This window comes from Seriola aureovittata, chromosome 6 (genome assembly GCF_021018895.1).
Source record: "Seriola aureovittata isolate HTS-2021-v1 ecotype China chromosome 6, ASM2101889v1, whole genome shotgun sequence".
Classification (NCBI taxonomy): Eukaryota; Metazoa; Chordata; class Actinopteri; order Carangiformes; family Carangidae; genus Seriola; species Seriola aureovittata.
The window spans coordinates 8,931,968-8,956,839 of NC_079369.1; the positions used below are offsets into that span (position 1 = coordinate 8,931,968).

At 43.9% G+C, this 24,872-nt stretch overlaps 2 protein-coding genes across 2 annotated transcripts in view; one reads left to right on the forward strand and one right to left on the reverse strand.

Annotated features, from left to right (window-relative positions):
• Positions 1–20,429, forward strand: onecut3a (one cut homeobox 3a). Its single transcript, XM_056379629.1, has 2 exons — positions 1–1,329; positions 16,691–20,429. Exons 1-2 carry the CDS (start codon positions 291–293, stop codon positions 16,981–16,983), a joined length of 1,332 nt encoding a protein of 443 aa, XP_056235604.1. The 5' UTR covers positions 1–290; the 3' UTR covers positions 16,984–20,429.
• Positions 18,991–24,872, reverse strand: part of LOC130170894 (phospholipid-transporting ATPase IC-like) — a 17,034-nt gene continuing 11,152 nt past the window's right edge. The window contains exon 23 of the mRNA XM_056378591.1: positions 18,991–24,603. Coding sequence (XP_056234566.1) covers positions 24,361–24,603 — 243 coding nt within the window. The 3' untranslated portion in view covers positions 18,991–24,360. The remainder of the gene's footprint in view (positions 24,604–24,872) is intronic.

A 24,872-nucleotide genomic window follows, 5' to 3' on the forward strand; every position in this document is an offset into this window, starting at 1 on the left:
GGTATAGTAGAAGGTGCTCTACAGCGAAAGAAACGCAGGCAGGCGCAGACACCTTCACGCACTGAGCAGAGGTTTGCGGTTCGCAGTTTGTGTGGCGGCCGGGACCCGATCTTTTAAAACCATGCTGGATTGACTGCAGAGAGGCAACTACAATCAATGGCTCGGCTTTGAAATCGTTCAAAATTTATTGGAAAGGAGTGTGAGATAGAGCGACAGCGAGAGAGAGGGGGAGAGAAGCGAGGGAGAGAGCGAGAGTGGCGAGAGGGGTGGAAATAAAGATCCTTCCAACAATGGAGCTTACAATGGAAAACATTGGAAATCTGCACGGTGTATCTCACTCCCATCAAACGAGCGACTTAATGAACTCCCCACACGCGCGCCAGTCGTCGGCGTCGCATCGGAACTTGGTGTCGCACGGACGGTCAGCCATGGTGTCCAGCATGGCCTCCATACTGGAGGGAGCAGGGGACTACCGCACAGACCACGCTTTGTCTGGCCCCCTGCATCCGGCAATGACCATGTCGTGCGACTCCGGGATGAGCCTGAGCAGCACCTACACCACGCTGACGCCGCTGCAACACCTGCCCCCCATATCCACCGTCTCGGAGAAATTTCACCATCCACACCCTCATGCTCACCATCATCCGGCGCACCAGCGACTCGCAGCCGGGAACGTCAGCGGCAGCTTCACCCTGATGAGGGACGACCGAAGCCTCGCCTCCATGAGTAACCTCTACGGCCACTACCCGAAAGACATGTCCGGCATGGGGCAGCCTCTGTCCCCTCTGTCTAACGGTCTCGGGTCTTTGCACAGCTCCCAGCAGACTCTCAGCGCCTACGGTCCTGGAGCTCACCTCTCCAACGACAAGATGCTCTCCTCGGGGGGCTTCGAGTCCCATGCAGCCATGCTGTCCCGGGGCGAGGAGCACCTGGCCCGGGGACTCGGGGGCCATGGGGCCGGGCTCATGACATCCTTGAACGGCATACACCATCACAGTCATCCGCACTCTCAGGCAAACGGGTCCATGCTGTCAGACCGGGACAGGCAGACGGTGGTGGGAGGCGGGCAGGGAGCTGGGTCAGGGCAGGTGGAGGAGATAAATACCAAGGAGGTGGCACAGCGAATAACGGCAGAGCTCAAGCGCTACAGCATCCCCCAGGCCATCTTTGCTCAGAGGATCTTGTGCCGATCCCAGGGAACTCTGTCTGACCTGCTGCGGAATCCTAAACCGTGGAGTAAACTCAAGTCTGGCCGGGAGACGTTCAGGAGGATGTGGAAGTGGCTCCAGGAGCCCGAGTTCCAGCGGATGTCAGCGCTCAGGCTTGCAGGTGAGTGAGGAGACAGCTCCCAACCTGAGTGATGTGGAGGGATCAATTAGAAGTCAATGTGGCGAGACTGTCAATACCTGCTCAAACAGACATTACTAGAAGTTATTAGTCGATTGTATCGAGTAAAACTTCATCATGACAGTTGGGGTGTTAAATGTTGGGGGAAATCTATATTTTGATTGATGCTACGATCCATGATAGTATAAACAGACGCTGTGCAACACTGGAGGTGTTATAAACAAAAGACCAGTGGCATCTCTCAAAAGCAGAACTGGTGCAAACGCAGTCTGCACAGACACGTTAGTTTTTACGCACATAGTAGAGCACTTTTACGCACGGATACAGCATGGATACACACATCCCTCTCCCTCTGGCTAACCCTCTTTCTCTCTCTCTCTATCACTCACACAAACAAAAACACACAGAGACAGAGACCAAACAAAGGAAATTAAAGCAGGATGTGACCAAAATCCATTATATCCTGCAGCTATTACTTTAAAAGTAAAACCAATCTACACTCATAAGGGCCGCTCAAATATCCCCCTTTATTCTGTATCAGGCAAACTTGATATAATGCTTTGGCACTTCCCCTGTCAAATAAACGCGTCGTCGCAAACGAGGATCGTCTGAGGCCTGGCAAGGGACGGGAGAGCATGACCTCCTATGGATCAATATTTCAGGTCCAGGGGTCCCCTTTCAGAGTAGCGTACTAATAAATGATCGATTTGGATCTGAAAGACAGAGACACAAACAGATGCGTCTTTCTGTGGCCTCTGTTGTCTCCTGTGCACTCTGGGATATGTTGTCTCCAAAGCCTGTTTAGATATTCTGTGGCTGCGAAACGGTATTTATTGTGGTTTGAGAGGTTATACAGTCGAAAAGTCTGAAAGGTGAGGTGAGGTCTCAGACTTTTGGACACCATTATGTGTGGGCTCATTCGGACATGATACTAGAGAGGACTGGGCATCCCTTCTGTTCAGTGAGAGACAGAGTGAGACACAGACCAGCATTCTATCGGTTTTGGCTTTCTGAATGGTTCATCTCTTTGATCCATCGTTCTGATTTTTATTGCTCAAAGATTAAACCACTAAACGCTGTGATGTGAACCCACACCCCCGCCCCCTTTAAACCTTTTAACACTTGCAACCTGCTTAACAGAACGTAAATGAAAACGAGAGACGTCGCAGTGGGGTTAAAACAGATGTGAGCGAGAGGTCCCCTCTCATTGATGTTTGTGTAAAGGCCTTGTTTAGACGTGCTGCGCTTCCAAACGTCAATCAGCTCTTCTGCGTCGTATTTCAGCGAACAGTTCAATTAAGCAGATATAGTGGCATATTTTAGTTCCAGTCAATGCCCTATTGAAAAGCACTTAATGGCATGTAAATTGTTCCTTTGCGCATTTAGTGGGGTTCTGGTAAATAAAGATTTAAACACTCCACAATTGTCTCTTTAAGTGCCACTGCTGTTAAAGCTAATTGGGCTGTGGGGTTTTATATCTTCCACACTCGGCATCAGGATAAAACCCCCCAATTCAACTGACATGGTGGAGTGGCACAGTCCTGTGCAGTGGACACTGTATATTTTAATGTGGTCAGGCCCAGGAGCCTATAGGTGTTAGGTGTGTCATTTCTTCTCCATAGGGGTGTAAATGGAAATTAGGGCAGCGGAGATATCTACATTTGATCCAGTGGCGACAGATGTTATAAATGATTCTATTTTAAAATACATTTTTATCATACATTTCTACCAAATATGTTTATTTTTTTCTTGTTGAAACAGCAGATTTCAAACCTGTATTAACCTGCTGTCTCAGTAGGTTTCAGGGAAAAATCCAGTCGGGCCAAATGACAAATGACTTGTATGTAAATGCACGGAGCAACATTTTACTTATTGCATTTAAAATCACCATTATCCTCGGTGCGCATGTGGGCTGAGAGTAGGAGTTTGGGGGTGGGGGGGCTGAAAGTGAGGCTGGGCCATACTCGCTCGGCCACATCAATCAATAAATTCAAATTACTATTCCAAATTCATCACAGTCACACAAATCAATGCAGCTGCCCTGCTTAGCTAATGTGAAAATGCCAGTGTCTGCACACACACACACACACACACACACACACACACACACACACACACACACACACACACACACACACACACACACACACACGACAATCCACTCCTGAAACGAAAAACAGAACAGAGACAGGCCTGTTTGGCGGGGAATGTGTGTCCTTCACGCTTAACATCTCCCAATGCAACGAAGGGCAAAGACCCACATCCTTCCCCACCTATTGTTTTGTTCATATGCAGGACCATAACACCAAGGCCAAGCGAACAGGGCGGCTTTTTATACATATCGTGAGCATCTTAAAGCACTTGCATCAGTCGACTACAGTATTGAATAAATAGGCAGCTTCATTGTAAAGCTGCACAAGTAAGAAAGACGCGGGCAAAGTGAGGTTTGGGGGGGCATTTAAAGATCGCATTAACGATGAAAACAATTCGTCTTTGCATCTGTGTTGAATTCCACACTCCATCTCAATGTATTTGGTCTGGTCAATAAAGCCCTGATCGATAAGGATAGCCAGTGCATCTATCAATTATCCCGCCTCAGCACTCTCTCCCATTGGTCTCTCCCCCGGAGCAGAGAGGGGGAGAAGGGAGCCGGAAAAGAGGGGAAAGAGGACAGCTGTTGTGAAAGTAAGAAAGAGAAAGAAAGAAAGAAAGAAAGAAAGAAAGAAAGCTACTGCACACCTTTTTCTTTTGCTGTAATCATGTTCCGTGCACTCACTCATTCGCCCTTTGGGGTTTGGGTTATACACGCCTTATTCACGCCTCTTTCCAGACAGATGCTGCAGAAAATATTGTATTATATCACCAAAAAAACTGTGTCTCTCAGTAGCATGAAGCTTGCAGTCTCAAGGTGGTACCAGACAGCCTTTCCTATATACCTTTTTTATAAATTTTTTCCTCCTTGTGACAGTGATGAGGTGCCATGGCATGCCCCCCCCCCCCAAAAAAAAAGCGCAGTTGGTGCATTACCATTTGAATGGCCGGAGCACGTGCCAGGGTGCGCAGGTCAAGACCCACAGGACACAGAGGAAAAACATTGTTGAGAATGAGGGTGGGAGGCCTCTATTCATGTTTCAATGGACTACAAGCAGTTTACACAGGCCTAATCCTGGAGCAATACACCCCCCCCCCCCCTCACCACCACCACCCCCCACACACACACCCCAATCCACCAAGCCCCACCCCCGTCACACTGCGCCCCCTTCCCCTCCGCAAAGCCCTCCATCATTTTCTGTGGTGGCCTAAATATATTTTCACTGAGCTGACCAGTTGTCTATCTTAGGCAACACTTCATCTTAGGCTGGGGTTAATGATTTTGAGATAAATGCTTTTCTCTTACGTGGTTGCCTCAAACTGATAAAAGTAAGATATTTTAGAAGAAAGAATGTAAGTGATTGCTTTTCTGCAAATGAAATGGATTTATTTTGCTTTGTATTTTACCAGAAGAAGATAACAGCTTTTTATTTCCCTCTGCAAAGCGTTAGTATGAGGAAGCGTATGGTTGTTATTCAGCAGGTCAGTTCTGCGGTTTGAGGGCACTGTCCAGAGTGCTGAAACACTCGTCCATCCACTCTGAACGGCAGGATTTCGTCTCTGTTTTGAGGACAGTTCAAGGTGGTGAACTGGAGTTTTACCAATACATAGTTAATAGCATTCTTGTAGGCCCTAAACACCATTATTTCATCCAACAGCTTCTACCCATCGATCAATATTACAATCCACAATCGCGTCAATCACACCCTCCTGCATCCTGCTTTCCAGTCCAGTGCGAAGCCAACCGGGGTTTTCTATTTAAATCACATCTCCAGCTCTCTGGCTTTTTTTGTTTTGTTGTTTGTTTGTTTTGGGAGCCACTGAATACAAACTGGGGGTCGTCTTTATTTTGAGATGCTCACCAAAAAATATCCTAAAGCAACAATAGTCAGGAGTGATGCTCTTTTGGTCATTTGAGCCAGGATAATGGGTTTAATTGGATAGGGCATTAAGATGTGATTGAAGCCGGATAATCTAAAACAGGATTTTTTTTTTTCATGAAGAGATGGCTTGATGTTAGCCTGCGAAATGATCGATTGGTACTTTAATAATTGATGTGTGAGGGGAAGATAGGGGGAGTAAACAGTGCAGCTGCGGTTTCAGAGCCTCGTTGTTCGTTAAGCACAGCAACGTGTGCTGTAAGTACTGACACACGCATGTACAAGCATCGCCTTTGAAATCCTCTAGTGGGAGAGCAACAGTCATTTTCTTGAGGTTATACCTCGAGGCTATTTTGCTTAAATCCCGGGTTCAGCGAAGCTCATACCAGATGAAATGACATCTCACGCCTTGCATCGTTATCTGTAGCCCTGCGTGAAGAGGCTGGCTGTATGTGGTGGAGGCTATAAACTCAATTAATGCAACTTTAGATTAGCATAAATCTTCACGTTGTGGACTGAAATTAATATTCACAATGCGCATACACGCTGAAACAAGATTCATTCTGTTGTATTTAGACGTAACTAAAGCTTCCCATCCTGCATGACTGCATAGGACAATATCATAGCATCAGCTACAGCCTGCATACGTGTCGCCTCCTCGTTTCTTCTCTCCTGTGTGTATGTGATCGGGATGTAGAGTGCGTCTGCGCCACATTGTTAAGGCCGATCTGGCGAGCCCTGAATCTGTATCGATTTCCATTCCCCGGCCTCTCCTTTCCATCTCTGGAGCTGCGCCATGCAGCCATGCAACCCCCTCCATCTCCACCATGCAACACCATTTCTCCCATTAACAGCTCACCCTTCATAACACACAACAGAATGACTAATGAGCGCGCGCTCTGCTCTCACGCTGGCTTGTTGCACACCTCGCCGCATGCCCCGGTCAAACACAGTCAAATGCTGACTTTTAAAATCGCAGAGGTTTAGCAGCGCCCCTCTATTTCTGTGATGGAGCAGGATTAGCAGCATGAGACGACTTAAAGTTCACAGTCGTTTAACCTCCTCTCGCTCATTATACGTCCCACCCACACGGCCCAGTCCTGCACACACTGCTCTGACCATGTCGACCTTATTATTCAAAATAATATAATTTTAATAGAAATCAGATTAGTCAGACTGAGGCAGGAGCCTGCACTGTCCTCCACATCTTCTCTCTCTCTTTTTTTCTCTCTCTCTCTCTCACACACACACACTCACACACACACACACACACACACACACACACACACGGTTCCAATTCACACGGGGTGGGGGTGGAGGGTTTTTTTTTGGGGGGGGGGGGCGCTTATAGCAATTAGAAATGCAGTAGAGGTCTGGACTCTGTACAGTCTCGAATACCGTCTCTTCTATTTTAGATGATCAATTCCTACGCTACTCCGTCGCCCCCTCGCCAAACCGGATCGATAGGAGAGAATGACCTTTAAATCAAATTGCTGGCAGAGTCGACTGAATGCACGCGGCTAGCATCAAAGGGTTAATGGCACTGTGTGCACCCACCGCCCCCCTCCTTCTAGGCAAAAATACAAAGGGCCCAAACCTCAGATAATCATAATTAAATCTGATTATTCGTCGTGGATCTCTGGAGTCAAATGGCTGCATAAACAGGATTTGAAGATTTAGGTGAACGCGGTGTGGGGCTTTGTGTGAAGATGGCTGATGAGAAAACAAATCAAACTGTGGCTTTTGACCCGCCACAAAGTGTGGTAGTTTACATAAGAGCCAAAGTGGCGGTTCCAAAGAGAAGGCTGTTGTGCAATTAAAATGTTGGCCAGAGCACATCAGCGCTGTGTCAGTGGAGCTCAGCCCGCTGTTATGTAACGCCGGGATGCCCCAAAAAATGGGTCTGCTCCGTGCGTCCTGCGCGCCTGTACTGACTCCACTGCTTTCCCTGCGGTTCCTGCATGGAGTCACTGTCTTTCCACAGATAATTTGACTGATGCAAAAGAGGCAAAATAACAAATTCAAATTCTGCCATCACTTTCTCCTCCAACCTGATTTGATCCAATCTGCTTCACCTCTGGTTCAATTTTTCATTGAGCAAACACCTGAGATGTCAACACGCAGGTGTGTGTGATTGTCTGCAGGTTTTCCTGCTCCCACGCATACTTTGGGGAAATAAGTAACGGATTACGTTTTGGAGGGAGAGTGGTTATAAATCTGTGTCCAGCGGAGCTGAAGCAGCAGTGATGCAGCGATGTGTCCACACACTGGCCGCTTATCTGACGTCCTGACAGGCCATCGTTTATTAAAGACCCGATAATGGCTTGTTTAATGCGCAGGCTAAAAACACAAGGCAAGGACACTGTCCACACGATTAAAGAGAAGAGAGGCCGGAGCACACTGGAAGGTTTCTATAAAATAAATAACTTATTTCATCTTCTAATAGATGTTAAAATCTAACATTTCTCAGATGGAGAGAAAATAATTCAGTTTATTTCTTTTTCTTTCTTAAGCTGATGCATGTTTTAGATGTTTTTAAAGAAGCGGCCATATTTGGAGACGACAAGAAGAAATACGCTATTGCAGAGGAAATAGAAATATAAACATATTTTTCTTATAATAAATAAAATAGTTTTCTAAATTTGCTTCACTACTTGAAGGAAAATGAGAATTTGAAATCCAGTAAAAGATTAAACAAGGTGTTAAAACTGACATTTTTGCAACGCATTGTGTAAAGTGTATTTCTTTTTGGATTGTAATGACTAATCTCCGCACGAGACGTGTAAGAAATGACACTGTAGGTAAAAAGACTGTTTGTTGAATGTTGAGATTCAGCTGTTGACAGATCGTGTCTCGACTTCACGCCGGGCCTTTCTGAAATGAGAGCCTGCAGATGGTTTGTACGGAACCTCTGTAAGTCTTTTTACAGGGTCGATCACAACAAAACCACACGCGCACGCACGCACACACACACGCACACACACACAAAGACACACAGACAGACAGCCAGACAGACACACAGATTATCGTACCCACAGATGCAACACGAAACTCCGGTTGGCCAACCCCACACAGATCAACAAAGGAACAAAACGACTGTGAAATCAATTGATGAATGAATCGATGTCAGCCCATATAGCCTTTGTATTACATGTTATTAAATATAACGAACTGGCTGCTGGTTATTCTAAAATTATTAACCTGTTCATTTTGAGCCGGTATGAAAATGCTGACTTAATGTTTCTACAGTCATATAGTCAGTATTTTTAAAGAACACGGCAAGGTGTGTGTGTGTGTGTGTGTGTGTGTGTGTGTGTGTGTGTGTTTGTGTGTGTGTGTGCGCGTGTGTGTTGATATTTTTCTTTTTAACATTTCAGATTAAGACACTACAGTTTTAATAATGTATTTTACACCGTCAGATATAAATGATTAATTATATTATTATTATTATTATTGTTACTGCTATTAGCTATTTTCTTAATTCTTACACACATTGCCTAATAATTTAATTAATTCAATTAATCAATAAGATAAAACAGGGCACACCTGAAATGAATAAATAAATAAATAAATGCAGCGTCATTCATTTTTTTAAACCAATCTAAACGTACAAAAGGCACGAATGGAGTTTGGAATAAATGCTAATATATAGTTGGTATAAAACCTTTAAATTAAAGAACGCACGCAATTTGCCACAGAATAATAAAGACACGACCCTTTATTTATTTCAATCGAATATGCTGTGTTTTGCATTGGAGAAAATCGACCATATAAATGCAGTTAGCTCAGTGCAATAAGCACCGGGTTGGAAATATTTCTGTTGATTCTCTCCACATGATTGAGTGAGAACTGTATTGAATTGAATCTCGAAAATTCCTGCATATTGAAAAGCTGTCTGTCTCCCTGCAGAGAGTCAACAGTATCACCTGACTGCAGATCAGTTTGCTGATTCTCCTGCGACAAATAAGAAATAACAGAGAAGTGACAGCTGAACATTTGAGGAAAATGAACATATTTCCTGCGCTGTAACTTTTCAAAATCTGTGCACCTCATCTTTAGCATCGTAAATACAGAGGAGGGCGAACTTTGACCTAACTGTGTACCCGGATAGTCCCGCGAGATTTAAAAGTTAATGATTATTGTGAAGTTTCCCCACAAGAAAAAAAACAAAAAACATAAATTATAGGTTTACTTTCTGTTAATTTTCTCGCAGCTTTTCAACGTGTGTAAACTCTATTCAGTAAATTAAAAAGGGAGTTTTTGTTCTGGCTCTCAGATCCGCATGAAGCCCAGACATGCGAGTCTATTGACAGGTCACAGAGCCTCTCCACCCACCAAATCCAGGAGAGACAGATGCTATTTGTTTAAATGTTCATTTATTTTAGTTATTTTAATTATATTTAATTATTCAAATTGTTTATGATGTGCAGTTTAAAGCAGTTAAAAAGTTTATTCCTTGATTTCTTTTTTAAATGTATATATTCGTGGTTTTATTTTTTAAGCACTGATTTGAGATTATGGGCACATTCACCAAATTCTTTTTACCAATACAATCAGGATTCAATTCAAGAACAATTCATCTTGATTTATCCAGGTAATGAATCTCCTAATAAATTCATAAAGTACAGACAGAGAAACACACACACACACGGCAGTCCCACACCTGTTGTTAGTGGCGAAATGAAAGCGTGGGCCTGCCTGTCTGTGGCTACAAAATAAAGCATCATAATCCTTACCGCTATCACGCATAACTGGTCAAAGCAATTATAAATGAAATCAATGATAATTGCGGGTAAGAGTATCACACTAACAATGGAGCCACTCATACAAATAAATGGCACATGCAGAACAAGGCTGCTATTAAACTGGCAAAAAAAGATGATAATAATAATGCAGGTTAAAATTCAGTCATACGTTTCTCTCAATCATGCGCTTAAATGGCTGAGTGCATTTAATTATCTAAAACCTCATAAGGAACGTGATCATCACAGACAGAAGCCTTTACTGATTATTGAAATTTTTTTTCTTTAACACTGGGTTGCTAATAACATGTGGGGGTGAAAACAGAGCTGAATAAAATCACGTTTCTCAGGTGCATTTTGTGGATCTTAAGCTGACGCATCACATAAAATAGGATGTTTTTTGATCACATATACATAAGCTATAGCCTATATACACACACACAACAAACACACTTCTTTTTTTTTAATGAAATATAAATTCCGGTGCACGCATGACTGTGATAGATGATACAGCAAATCTAAAGGTAAACGCATATGGAGGACTGAGGTGCCTTGTGGGCGAAGGAGTAACTGAGTTCAGGTTGAGTGTTATTGAAGTGCTGAAGAAGAAATGCCTCGCAGCTGAGTCGCCGGAGAAGGCAAACAAACAAATTGTGTCGCTTTATCAGTATATTAACACCAATTCTCACTCATTACATTAAGGAGTATCGAGCTGGAAGTGTTTTGGCCTGGCGAGAGAGAGAGAGAGAGAGAGAGAGAGAGAGAGAGAGAGAAAGAGAGAGAGAGGGAGAGAGTTGGCACTGCCCTGCAGCCTGAATGGAATAAATGCCACAGTGTACAGAGAGGGGCCGTGCCGACACATACGCTGCTATCAATCTTTAGGGCAACAGCCCATGCGAAACAGCAGAGACGTTACTTAATAAATGGACTTAAACATCAAATTGGCCAATCATGCTTCTCGCAATATGGAGAAGAGAGCAACTACAAGCAGACGACAGGATTGGCCAACAATAAACGGCCTGCAGTGTGTGTGTGTGTGGTGTGTGTGTGTGTCTGTGTGTGTGTGTGTGTAACGCGCCGAACCATAACCGGTAAACATGTTTATTGGTAAATTAATTAAATCAACAGACTTTCACCCCGTCTGCTTTACAGGGATCACAAACAGTGCTTCATGATTGGATTTCACACCGCGGGGGAGGCTCTTTGGAAAACGAAGAGCAGGGTGCGAAAAAAAAAATTCAAATGCAGATGTGTAATCATGGTTTCATAGGCACAATATTAGGCGGTTTGACTTTCTCATTATGAGCAGGAAGGGCAGTGGTGATCAATAAATGATTAATGCTCAAGATGGACTCGCATCTGTGGGGACAGCGGAGCCCCTCAGACAGCCTGGATCATGTACAGTCAGCACAGGTGAAACAGGTGATGATCATTTCCTCTCCAACCCCTTCTCTGATTTTAAGTCCGCAGAGAAAGCTGGATCATCACATCGCTTCCTTCCCTCCTTCCTTCCTGGTGGTGTTCTCGCGTCTCCACCCCTCCATGAATCTCCTCTACAGACCCCCCCCCCCCCTCCACCACCACCTCTCTCTCTCTCTCTCCGAGGCATAATTAATTGGACGAACTGAATTTCACACACGAATTATTCACGAATCTATCGATCGATATTGAACACCCAGGGCCTTTCTCTTAACCTCGCTTGGTTTGTCGTGAAGCGAAGAATATTAATGTCATCAGTGGAAATGAAATAGGCCCAAGTTCTACTGTTTTCACCCGAGCAGAAAAGGATAGGTTGGGGGGAAAAAAAATCACTCATTAAGGAATTTGATCGTTGAAGAGAAAAAGGCCAAAGAGTCCAGTCCGGGATATGTCATTCATGAGGATCAACGGGGCGTCTACTAGCCTATATATTCATGGGAAATATTATCACAATATTAGACTAAGAATATAGCAAATTAAAAATGTATGTATGTTAAGTAAAACAGTAAAGCCAAGGATGAACATGTCTTTGTTGACCAGTCTTTGTATGTGTGAGAAGAGCCTGAGGGATCCATTCAAAGTAGGTCAGCTGCCGTTCACGGCTCCATATAGCGAGTTATAGAAATCACATCTCTGTCTGGCCGTGGACCAGCGGGGTGTAAACCTCACATAACACTCAGCTCCAAACTAGGATTTCTGCTCTGGTCCGGCTGCTCTTTGTGCATGAGTTTATGTCCGTCTCTCTGCTCGGTGCCTACTGTAGCTCTAAAAGCTGCAATGATCGATTTTTTTTTCTTTTCTACGCCGAGCTTGGTTCAGTAATCAGGGCCCCCTTCCTCACCGATCGATCGATATTGATTACTAAATCCAGCGCCTGTAGCAAAGGCAGCGCACTACGGCGCCCCGTGCAGCCGGGCCACGGCGAGAGCGACACCTGCCGATCGAAACGGCACAAAGCAAGCGGTCGATGAGGTGGCAGGACGTGACTCGCCGGCACAAAGATGTGGACAAGAGAAACTGGGATCCTCTGAACTTGTTGTGGAGGAACATTAAGAGAGAAACACTCCTCCCCTGAGCCAGTTTTCATGTGCTTATAGCATACACAAAACATGCATACATCCTGATTTTTTTTTGTCTCTCTTAATTTTCGGAGATTTAAAGAGATTAAAGTCTTAAAAAATGTCATTTAAACTGCGGACCAGCAGTTAGTTTACCGAGCATGTCCCCCACAGATTTCGCTGCTTCTTAAAATCAAATCCATTAATAGATTTTGGAAGATCCCCCTTCCTGTAACTAGATAGATCCATGTGAATTTTACTGTCTGTAAATTCACATAATGACAGTGAGGCTGTTCATGAAAAATAGCATGTTTTCTAATTTAAAGAAAGTAGATAAAATAAGAAAAAATACATTTACATCGCATAAATTATATATATATAATAATTATATATAATACATATTAAAATATTTATGCAAAATACCCCAAATCAAACACTTGATATTTTAAGGTATAGTGTGTGTGTGTGTGTGTGTGTGTGTGTGTGTGTGTGTGTGTGTGTGTGTGTGTGTGTGTGTGTGTGTTTATGCATACCTGTGCAAGGTCACACATCTGGATGAAAAAAAAGTCACACACTGGACGGAAGTGAGGTGTTCAGGTCAACCAGAAGCTGCAGAGAATAAACAGAAACATAGACTGGACTTAAATATTGAAATTCCTCTATATTTATAATAATATTGACTGTATTAATCTAGCAGGAAAAACAGTGGAACTGTTCTAAAAGCATGGCCAGTATAAAAAATACTGCTGTAGAGTAAGTAACAAAATGGAGGGAAAAAAAAAAAGTATTTTTACCTTTTACAATATTCACATTTCACACTCTGTCTGGATTTTGGGAATTGACATCACATGAATCTTTTTTATTTCTTTTTTCTTTTTTAAATAATGTTGCTAAAGATGTTCAGTAGGGTTGAGGTGTGGAGGGAAAAGACATGCACGTCAGAACTACTTGCCGCTCCTTGTTGGACTTCAAACAGGCCTGGTAGAGCCTTGATGCATGTTTAGGCTCATTGTCCTGCTGGGAAACGAATCCTGTTTTACTCAAGGTAAACCCAGAGGGGACGGCATGTCTTTGCTGAGTGGAGCAGCAACTTCTCTGTGGTCACGGCAGACCTCTGATCCACTGCAAGTCTTTACATGTTTTAATAAGTATAGCATCCTCCCGCCTGCGAACGTAAGCTGTCTGATTGTGACTGCAATGTTCAAACTGTGATCTGTAAACAAGAATTTTCTGCAGAAATTTTGGTATTGTTTGGTAAATGATAAATGTTTCACTTGCTGCTTTGTTGTTGAAGAAATCGTTTGGAAATTACAATTTTATCTGCTCAGCTGGTTTTGTGTCTTGGATGCAGATGTTCTATTTTTTTCTTTTTCCTGGTTGCCAGTTATTGTCACTTTAGGTGTAACCTTAAACTAGTGTGCGTGAGTTTTTTTTTCTTCTTTTAACCACTAAGAAGAACAGTGGTTTAACTTTCAGTTTAACTGATCAAATTTAATCTCCTCTGACACTGACATGGAAAACTGGAAAATACAATTACACTTTTATCAATGATGAAACATAATAATATCAATAACTGCATTATATTACATGTGACTATATAACTTAGTCTTGATCAGAACTAATCACACTATATATTTAAGCAGCATACATAGTTGAATCTTTATCAAGTCAGATATCTCATTGTCAGAAAAGTTGTTGAATGTCTATGAATCACAAATTATGTCTGTTTCAATAAGAAGCATGAGGTGAGTAAATTAACCGCATTTCACAAAACGAGTTATAAACAGTTCTCTATCATGGACTCAGACCAGAGTGTGTTTTCAAAGAGGCTGTTGTCATATTGATGAATGACAGATAAATCAATTTGCCACTAAATCTATCATATGAGTCGACCTGCCAGTATTTATCCGTTGAATTACTGGGTGACATTTAGTTTGGTCTGTAGTTATAGGTTCACCGGGAAACGCGGATGTTGAGGGTTTAAAAGTGCCTCTTATGTCATTATACTTGGAGCAACTTCGTTAAAGAAAAAGACAACAATAGATGCAGCATGTTAGGATTCTGCTGAACGTGGGCCTCATCAGTGCCAACGATTTCCTCACAAAAGCTTTATATGACTTCGTGCAGCTTTAATGGTCTGTCCTGCTCGTACTGTAGCATCTGACCTGCTGAGACTTAACTCACTGTGACACTGAATAATTTCACCAAACCATAAAATGACATCATCATCCACCTCCGCCTACTCATCGCCATGACTACCTGTAATATTATAATAAATCAAAGTATTCTACAGTATATGATGATATACATACAAGCATGCGTTTGTACAATTTTGTATGTGGCATATTAGCGCGTGCGTTTGTGTGATGTATATATATATATATAGCTGCAGTGTTGATGTGGAATATGAATATGATGGATAGGCCTGTGTGCAGGTTAGACATCTGTAGTAAACAGATTGGACTGCAATGGCTGATCAATGGGCTCTGTTCCACTGTAATTAGACACAGCGCCACTGCTTGGCTCCAGCCACTTCAGCATAATCACAGCCTCCCCCCAAACACACACTCTCATGCACTGACACACACACACACACACACACAAGAGGAACATAAGAGAAGAAAATTCTGTCCTTACATGAATCAACACACACACACACACACACACACACACACACACACACACACAGCGTGGGAGTGAGACATTATTGAAGGCAACTATGAAAGTATCAGACAATACCAACGGCAGCAGGTGGAGACCCCACAGGGATGGCATCTTTCTCTCTCTTTCTCTCTCCAATTTGCTCTCATTTTATTGAGACAGTAGGGAAGCTGAGAGGGACACACAGACCCGTTCTGGCAGGATTCGATCCTCAGCCAGCAGGGGAACATGTGGCTGCAGAGGTGGTGCCTTAACCTTCCACACACCACTCCTCCTTCACCATCTCTGGGTGCCGTTCCTGCCTTTTACCCTGCGCCTGTCTGCTGCTTTCCACTCGTCTCCTACAAATACTTTGAGTTACAACACACTTACCCACAACACAACACTCTATTAACTATTAATTTCTGTGTTCGCTGGTTACAACCCCACCACTCCCTCGGACCCCCTCCCCAACGTAAAAGAGTACACTCGGTGTGTTTTCTTTTGAAAATTGCTCAGTGTATGGGAAGGGGCTCATAGCAGCCAGTGCATGCACCTCTTGAGTGTTTGGGTTTTGGAAGGGGGGGCTGAGTGGGTTATAAATACCCTCTCAGAGCTCAATAGAGTGGGCTCCAGTGGGCTCTGTTTGAAGTAGCAGACTGTAGACCTGCTGGGGGGGATTCTGACCTCAGTCCCTACAGAGAACCCCCAATTCCTACAGCAAAGTCGGTCAATATCTCTCTTTCTCCTTCACTTGCCGCCCCTCCCTCCTCTTCTCAGCTCTTCTCTTTGGTTCTTACACACACACACACACACACACATGCGCGTGCACACGCACACACACACGCACACACGCACACACACTTGATCTTACTCCTCCACCTTTCCTGTTCTTTTCTCTCAAAGCTTTTCTTTCCCTGCGTCTGTCCTTCCTCTCTCTCTCTCTCTCTCTCTCTCTCATTTCCAAACACACACACAAAATGCTTACTTTTGTGCAACAGTCACTCAGTCCCCCATTGCGACTCAAACTGCATTAATATTGAATCAAACAGCAGTGTCTCCAGCTAGCAGGCAACAGCCAGCCCCCCCCCCCCCCCTTCCCTCCTCACCCCATCTTTCTCTCACCGCAGGCTGGCTCCCTGTCTGCACTCTGCAGGATGGAAGGAATATTCCCACTGGGCAGGAGGCATGGATTAGCTTTAAATCAACTTTAATATGGCAATAGAGATGGAGCTGTAGAATCACTGCTGTATCTCTGATGTATAAACTAAGTTTTGTGTTTAAGTATTGGATAATGATACACTTAGTTACTTTACCTCCCTCCACCGCTCATCTTTGTTATTTAGTCATGAAAATAATCACTTTTGTATATTTACCTTGCTTTGTGTTTTCTTTCCCCTCTTTGCCTCCCACTCTTATCCCCATCCCTCCCACCGCTGCCATCCACACCAAGCCTGCAAGCGCAAAGAGCAGGAGCAACACAAGGACCGCAACACGGCGCCCAAGAAACAGCGTCTGGTCTTCACTGACCTGCAGCGCCGCACACTCATCGCCATCTTCAAGGAGAACAAGCGTCCATCCAAGGAAATGCAGATCACCATCTCCCAGCAGCTCGGCCTGGAGCTCAGCACCGTCAGCAACTTCTTCATGAATGCGCGCCGCCGCTGCGTGGACCGCTGGCACGATGACCACGGTACCAGCCCCGGGCAGCCAGGCACATCCGCCACTACCTTCTCCAAGGCCTGAGAGGAGGAGAGGACCTTCAGAGGGCCGGGGAACCAGGTTGGAACAACAGGCAGCATGGGAGATTGGCTGTGAAACCTGTCTATAACAACCCTACCTGGCCTGGGCCGTCTGAATGTGTCCTCTGCCTGAAAATCCTTTGTGCCATGCAATCATCTTTTTTGTCAGTCAGAATTTCAAGCTCTCACCTGAAACAAACATAATCTAAAAGGTGAACAGTGAAGTCAGGCTCACTCTGCATTACTCACATAAGGACAATCATTAATTCTGTCTTTTTTGAGAGAAAATCATTTTTACGGCATCTGACAAAGTAAAGAGACACCAAAGATTTGACGTTTTTGTTGGACGGTATCTGAATTATGCTTTACCACCCAAGTAACCACTGATTCCGATTTTTTTCTCCCAACTCACCTCCTTTGTGTCTGCCTCTACTCTCTCTCACATCCCCTCTACGCCGGCACACGGAAGCAACAAGGGCGAAAGAACGGCAATAAATCTGACAACAGAACAGCACATAGCCTTATTATCCAAGCCCCATCCTGCACACACAAGGCCGTCATAAAGAAAACAACGCAGCCTATGAAAAAAACAACAAGGCTTTCCAATTCTCCGCCTCTACCTCCCCCCCTCCTCCTGTAGTCTCCTTCATTCCTCGGCCAAAGGTATTCCCTGATGGCCAGCCATTTCAGAGAGCAGCTCAGCCTGATCATACGGCAAACTAATGAATTGAAAAATTAATCAATGCAGACAGAGAGAGCGGGGCCTTGACCCCTCCTGAAGGTGAAACGCAAGACGCTCAGCAGTAGATACTCAGGTCTTCCTGGCCCAGGTCTATATTTTTTGCACAGATGTTGGAGGCCTGTAGGGAGACATGTCATTGTTACTCTTAGCCTGAGCCTAGAGTCTGTGTTTCTCTGACCAACAGGAGAGGCGGGTGAGATGTCTGGACATGCTCTTTGTTCTGCTGGGAGCTTTTCCTCTGATCAATAACTGAGAACCAAGCGACAACAACACGCTCGGGCATCCAGCCAACTACATTACAGCTGCATACGAAAAAGCAGAGAGCAAGAGGAGCACATGGAACCCAGTGGAGATGGGGACACAAAGGCCTCACTACTACCACAGCAGCAGCAGCAGCAACAGCAGCAGCAGCAGCAGCACACCTCTCCCTCCCTTGTCCTGTCTGTGCTGACAGAGCAACAGTGCCCCCTGCTGTCGATAGCAGAGACCTGTGTCCAGCAGAGCGAGGGGGTTCAGAGTGGAGGAGAGGGAGGGAAGAGCCACTAGATGCTGAGGAGAAGTCATGGCACAACACATTCAGGCCCTCACAGCTCTTTGAAGGCAGATCAATAGCTAACCATTATCCTATTGTTGTTCCTCATCCAACCAGCACTGGTGAAGCCGGAGGAGGGGGATGGTTAAACTGAATGCTGAAAACACAGGGATTTAGCAAAGGCAGGGATTTATTTAACCAATCCAAAATCTTGTAGAATCTACAGAATACAATTACAGAAATTACACAAAGAGGGGACAGAAGAGTACAACAGTAACAGTAAAACGTGACAGAAAGGCTTACTAAGACAGGCACTTTTGAGGTGCAGTGGAGGTTTAATTTACATTATTCTGGGAGGCTTCATATTTTATCAGATCATTATTCCATTTTTCCATCCCATCTGTTTACAAAAAAAAAGCTCTTAACAGATGTGATTCAAAGCAAATCTCCTGGTTACTCCCACACAAGGGTTGTCAGTAGCTAACCACCACACTCCGCTGACAAAATGCTACAATAATTAGTGCCAATGCTTACTGCCTTAATGCGAATCAGAGAATATGGTACTAGGGTTCACACACAGCTACAGTGCGCCCCACTGATGACGGGCGGTGTGTGCCATAGCCAACCAACAATCAGCTTTTAACTGAAGTAAAATATACTTTTTTAGTAAAAAAAGAAAAAAAGAATCAGATTTTAAGGCATACAATAACCAAACCTCAAATGACAAAGATACCACACACACACACACACACACACACACACACACACACACACACACACACACACACACACACACACACACACACACACACACACACACACACACACACACAGTATGTGTTACAAACAAAAAGAAAATGTCTCCAACACATAACTGGACACATTTTGAAGCAGAAGAAAAAAATCTCTCATTCTATCTTTGGTTCTCTACCTCCTCTTCCCTCTAACCCCATTGCCCCCCTCTCTTTCTCTCTTCCTCTCTATATTGATGCGGGTATTCAATTAGTACCATAGACACAAAGTTTCTATTTCTTGTTACTATTGTGCTCTGTTGTGCGTAAGTAAGGCACCTTGTTGATAAATCAAAAACAAAAAAGGAAGGACTTTTTAAAAGGAAAAAAAAGAGGGATGCAAGGACCGATGCCAATGAAGGACGTATTTTTTTTTGCATTCTATGTGAATATAGACTCGGAGGAGACATTTACCATGAGAAAGAGGAAAAAAAAAGAAAAACAGGGAGCTGCTGAAGAGAAGAATAAATGATGGACGCTTTCTCTCTTTTGGCATTTCATGTCAGAACTGTGGTACTCTCAGCCCCCTTTAAGCTGAGCCCCAAGAATGGGGTAAAACGGAGGGGGACAAAACAATGACCTCCAAACGTCCTGGCTGATTCAGTGTGTTTCATTGGAGGGTGGGTGGGGGTTAAAGCTCGGGACTCAATAGTTATCTGTATGGTCTTAAGATGCAACTGTAGCATTTCCAACAATGTAGTTAGATTAGCGGTGCAGATTAGATAAGAGATGGTCATTGTCGAGGAGTTGATCGGGAGGTACCGACTAACTTCACGTTGCTGTAAGCAGTGAGTTAAGGTCGCCAAAGGAAGAAGAGCTAAAATTGATTTGTGGTATACAGTTCAGTGAGCATAGGTAAATAGCTAGATTCAGCTCTAGGTATTAGGCTGACAAAATGGCATTTGTTTGTAGTGAGAACCAATGTGGCTACCTCACTAAGCTGAGTGGTTTGTGAAACCGCCACTAATACCAAAGATACTGCAGCCTACCGGTCCCAAACTGCCTAGGGGGACAAAAAGAAAATAGAAAAAAAAAAAAGAACCCCCCTCTTTGCCCAGAACTGTTACAGACAGACAGACACACACATACATACAAACACACAAACACATACATACATACAAACATGTTCGTACTAACAGCGCAGTCAGACTGCATCGTGCCACATAGGAGGAGGTGGCTGCCTTGCAGACAGAGTTGAGTGCCTTTTCCCTTCAACCACGGGTGGGACTGCACTGGACACACACACACATACACACACATACACACACATACACACACACACACACACACACACACACACACACACACACACACACACACACACACACACACACACACACACACACACACACACACACACACACACACACACACACAAACACACACAGCCAGGAGGGTGAATGCATAAAGCTGCACACCCATTTACAAACATGCACTCACACAGACAATGCACCCATAATTGGATGGACAGAAAGGGGGGCCAAAGAGAGGGACGCAGAGTGGGGGCTGTGTCAGCATTTTCTCCCATATTGACTTTCCATCTTGATACACTAGAATACAAGCACTTTATCATGTAGAAAGTCTATAAAACATTTTCTATACACTATTTATTTGAAACAAAATTATATGTTACTCTTTAATCTGTCAGTCTTTGTTTCTGTATCGTTGATCTTCTTCTAGTAGCTCACAGCATTTTTGTGTTTCTTCTTTTTTTTTTTTTCCTCTGCCCCGTGCGCTTCTACTCTCAGCCACTTTACCTCTCTCACATCAGAGATATTTTTGTGTAACAGAGAAAGAGGGAAGTAAAAAGGCAGAGGCTCTAAGCGCTCGGAGGGCTGTAGTTATGAAATCTTACCACTAAATGTCTCTCTATCTCTCTCTCTCTCTCTCTCTCCACTGCGTGCAAGCACAGAGGCTGCACTAGAGAAGTGTGGAAGACTCACTGACAGTTTATAGACACAAAAATCTCTCCTCCCTCCACCTTGTCTGTCCAGTCGACCTCTCCCCCTGGCTAGTGCTAAGACTCGGTAGGCGTGTGTTGACAATTAATTCTGAAATACCTCAAAAACCTTTCATGTAAACTTTATGTAATTTAAACTGAAAATAATACTGATAATGATAACAATGATTATGAAACTATGATACTATGATAGTTAGTTTTGGAACTTGTGACTTGAAGCTTTATACTGTTAAATTCCTTTTATTTGTTTGCTCATTTTTCTCGTACGTTCTCTTTGTTTGTTTTTGCTACGGCATGTACTTACTGTTTTCATAAAGGAAAAGACATTGTGAATGTTTCTGTGGAGGGTAACATGAGAAAAGAAGAGACAGAAGAGAAGGCTAGAATAGAGAGAGAGGGGCAAGAGCTACTCACTTTAGATGTTTAGTTCAAAGCTCTTTCATAGGCAGGTACATTTAAAGGAAAAAAAAAAAAAAAAAAAGAAAAGAAAAAGAAATGACAAAAATATGATTTGGGCTGAATTTTAAACCAAAAAATTTGATGTTAAACCAAAGGAGGAATAACCTTTTACTCATTGTTAGCTTTCTTCTGCCTTTAAGTTGTCTTTTCTCTGAAAAAAAAAAAAACAATTTCACAGTTACTTTCGAAGGTTCCTGGGTGTGTTCAAGTGCTCCTGATGTTCTTAGAATATTAAAGACCAGCACCTCCTATTGAAAAGAAGGTGCGCTTTTTTCTTTTGTGCATGGATATTGTATAACTGTATAGAAACCAACAGGAATGACCTGTGATTTTGTGGGGAGAGGAGGAGGAGGATGGAAAGACTTGGGAGTGGGTGGAGAAAGGGTGGGGGATATTTTGGTTATCAAAACAAAACAAAAAAAGGCGGGAGGATTTGGGTTTAGGCGTTGGAAGGGTCCTTGTTTTTAGATTTTCCGTCACTGTTGGATTCACTGGTTGTGTGCATGTGTTGTTGCAACCCTTCCCCTTTCCCCATGTTTCTTTGATGTATATAAATCCAGACAGTAGGGGGCAGTGTGTGCTGGGGGAGGTCAAACTCCTCTCCTCCCAATCAATAGCATTCAATCTTCATTCCTCAGCTTGTGGTCCTCACTCGGGTCCTGAAATGTGTGTCTTGCTTTTCCAAAGACAGGCTGTTTACTTGGAGTTAATCAGAGGGACACACACAGGCCCGAGCGGCCTTGAATATACCTGTATGTTTGTCTACATGCTTTTCTTCAATCTGTGTATGTGTGTTCATTTGTACCTACGTGGAAGACAAAGTGTTTTCTTTTTTATGTTCCTTTACTATGGGTTGCAATATTTGTCATGCGAAGATTTGAAACCATTTCTTACTGACTGACCGACCAACCAACCACAGTAACACTTGGCAACTGATCATCCCACCAGAAATGTCGTCAGCGTTTGCTGTCAAACAGCATGTGTGTGTGTCGTTTCACTGTGGGATCAAATAGGTTGCCAGTGGGGCTGATGTAGACACCCCCAGTCACACTGTGCTCTCCCTCTTCTGTTACCTGTTAATCAATCAGAACCAAGTGTCTTTGTGATGGTAGAAGACAATCAGTTTCAAAACAAGAAAAAAGGTAGAGAGAGGTGCAGGCCAGTGGGAAGGAGGAAGAGCAGGATGTTAGAACAAAATCAAGGGAAAAGAGGTTGTCTGAATTGTGACGCGCTGTAGTGCCCGACTGCCAAATGACTGCCCCGCCCCGCCACCCGTCACTCCGACACATCCATCTTCCACTCCATCACAGCCAGATCTGACTGCAAAGTTCAAGCTCGATGTGATACATGACACTCCGAAAATAAAACTCATTAGACCTTTTAAATTCACTCCCTCCTCATCCCCTGTCACTTTTCACCCTCCTGCCACTCGTAGTGCAATGCAGGAGTACCAAAAAGAAAAAGAGCTGTGGTGCAAAGACCATATTTCCCATCACCTGCCATGATTTCCTGCTAATCTAATGATGATGTAACCAGCCGCGAGGAATAAAAATGGCTCCGGTTGGTGGCTTTTGCACAGAGAACTATGCAAACACCTGACCCCCCCAATCTTAATCGTTGCTGCTGGGTCAGAGTGTACAACCCTCAACCCCCACACTTCCCCTCGACCTTTAGACACTCATATTTTAACCTCCATGACCCCTTCCCCTGCCCCCCCCCCCCCCCATAAGCCCAGCGCAGGCACAGAAACCCCAGTCACTCAGGGTACAGTCGAGAGTGGCTGGGGAATGGGGAGCACTACAGCAGCCCATGTTTCACTAGACTGATGTCGTACTGCTTTACATGAACGCCCCAAACTGCCACTGACATCAAAATGGAGTCCATGTTGACGTTTGCAAGCTGATCCTCCCCGTTCATGGCTCCATTGTTCTACAATGTTTGACTGTCTTTGTCCCCAGAGCCAAGGAAGGGCCACAATCAATGCAAAGACTCTTACATTGTACTTAAGTTTACAAAGTCGTCTGGAGATGGTGGCTTATATTGCACTCGGACAGACAGACAGACACACAAACAGACACAGGCACATGCTGGAGAGGGTGAGTCTGCCTTTTGAGAGTGTTCGCTGAAACCAAAGATGAAATCAGAGGTATGACAATCTGGCTACCAAACCTAGAAGACAATGTTTAGCTCTCCGGGCTGCTCTACGGGTCCTGTGATTCACCGGCCATGTGGACATTCCACCTATTGCACTTAAACACACATATAACATACACATAATCTGACACACACGCTCACACACCGCCACCCACACCCACACGAGAGATAAACCCACTCACGGCGTCTGGTCAGAAAACCTCTTTTCCCTCCTCCCACTGCAGAAGCCGGAGAGCCTGTGGAGGACTTTTAGTTTCACTCTAGTTGAGACTTTTGAGAAGGAAAAAAATCTGAGTAATAACTGTTACAGAAAAATAAAAACTTAAAAGGATAATATGGGTAAAATTGCGTGTTTTGAAATAAATTAACAAATAAAACAATTGTAAAACAAAGCGGTGCTGTCAGTTTATTGTGTTTGGTTTGATCTTTAAAGGGAATCCCCCTGTGACCCCAGCAGATAGAAATTTGATTTTTTACCACAACAGTCTTATACAACAAAGAGGAGAGATGTTTATACGGAGGTAAACTGTCTATGTAAAAGTAATAAACTAGATTTATGGTACATAATATATTTTGTATATTACATTATTTTCTTTAATTGGAAAATAGTAGCCATACAATGTACTGGCTCCACTAAGAAATGCAAAAACAGAAAAAATACAGAAAATATAACAAGTTGCCTTTTTGATTCTGTGTTGCAGAAATGATCTATATATTCACACATTTTCCCATTAAAAACTCCGTCATGTGCCATTCAGGTTTTTATTATTGTACTTCATGTGAATTTGGCCCTGTAAGTCAAGGGGGTTATTACTCGCAGTCACCTTCTCATCCACCGGCGGTGCTGTGCTGCGGATGCAGGTCCCAGAGGTGATCAGACGTCCGGCCCCGGCTCCCTGAGAGAGGGCATAAGAGGAACGGCGGACACACGTCCCTCTTCTGAACTTTGACCTCAGCTCCACGGTTTGCTGGGACACGCAGTGGACCTACATCACAGCCAGGTGAGAGTGACATCAGTGAGCACTTACACATTACAAATGTTTATACATAAGGAAATGATGTCTCAGTAACTTGGTGTAAGGCAAAAAAACTCAAAACATCTCAGAAAAAAAAACCTCACAAGCCCTGGTTCACAATCTCAGTCTTTTTACAGATCCAAAATAACATGAAATGGCATCTAAATTCAGTGTCATATTGAGCTGGTCCTCAAGTCAAACATTTACATTTCCAAACATGTCAACAGCATCTTAAAGCA

What these genes read in the sequence shown, in the direction of transcription:
- onecut3a (XM_056379629.1), top strand. Translation starts at nt 291, where the DNA reads ATGGAGCTTACAATGGAAAACATTGGAAATCTGCACGGTGTATCTCAC. An exon ending in GTCAGCGCTCAGGCTTGCAG is followed by an intron (nt 1,330 to 16,690) that starts GTGAGTGAGGAG and finishes ATCCACACCAAG; the next exon opens with CCTGCAAGCGCAAAGAGCAG.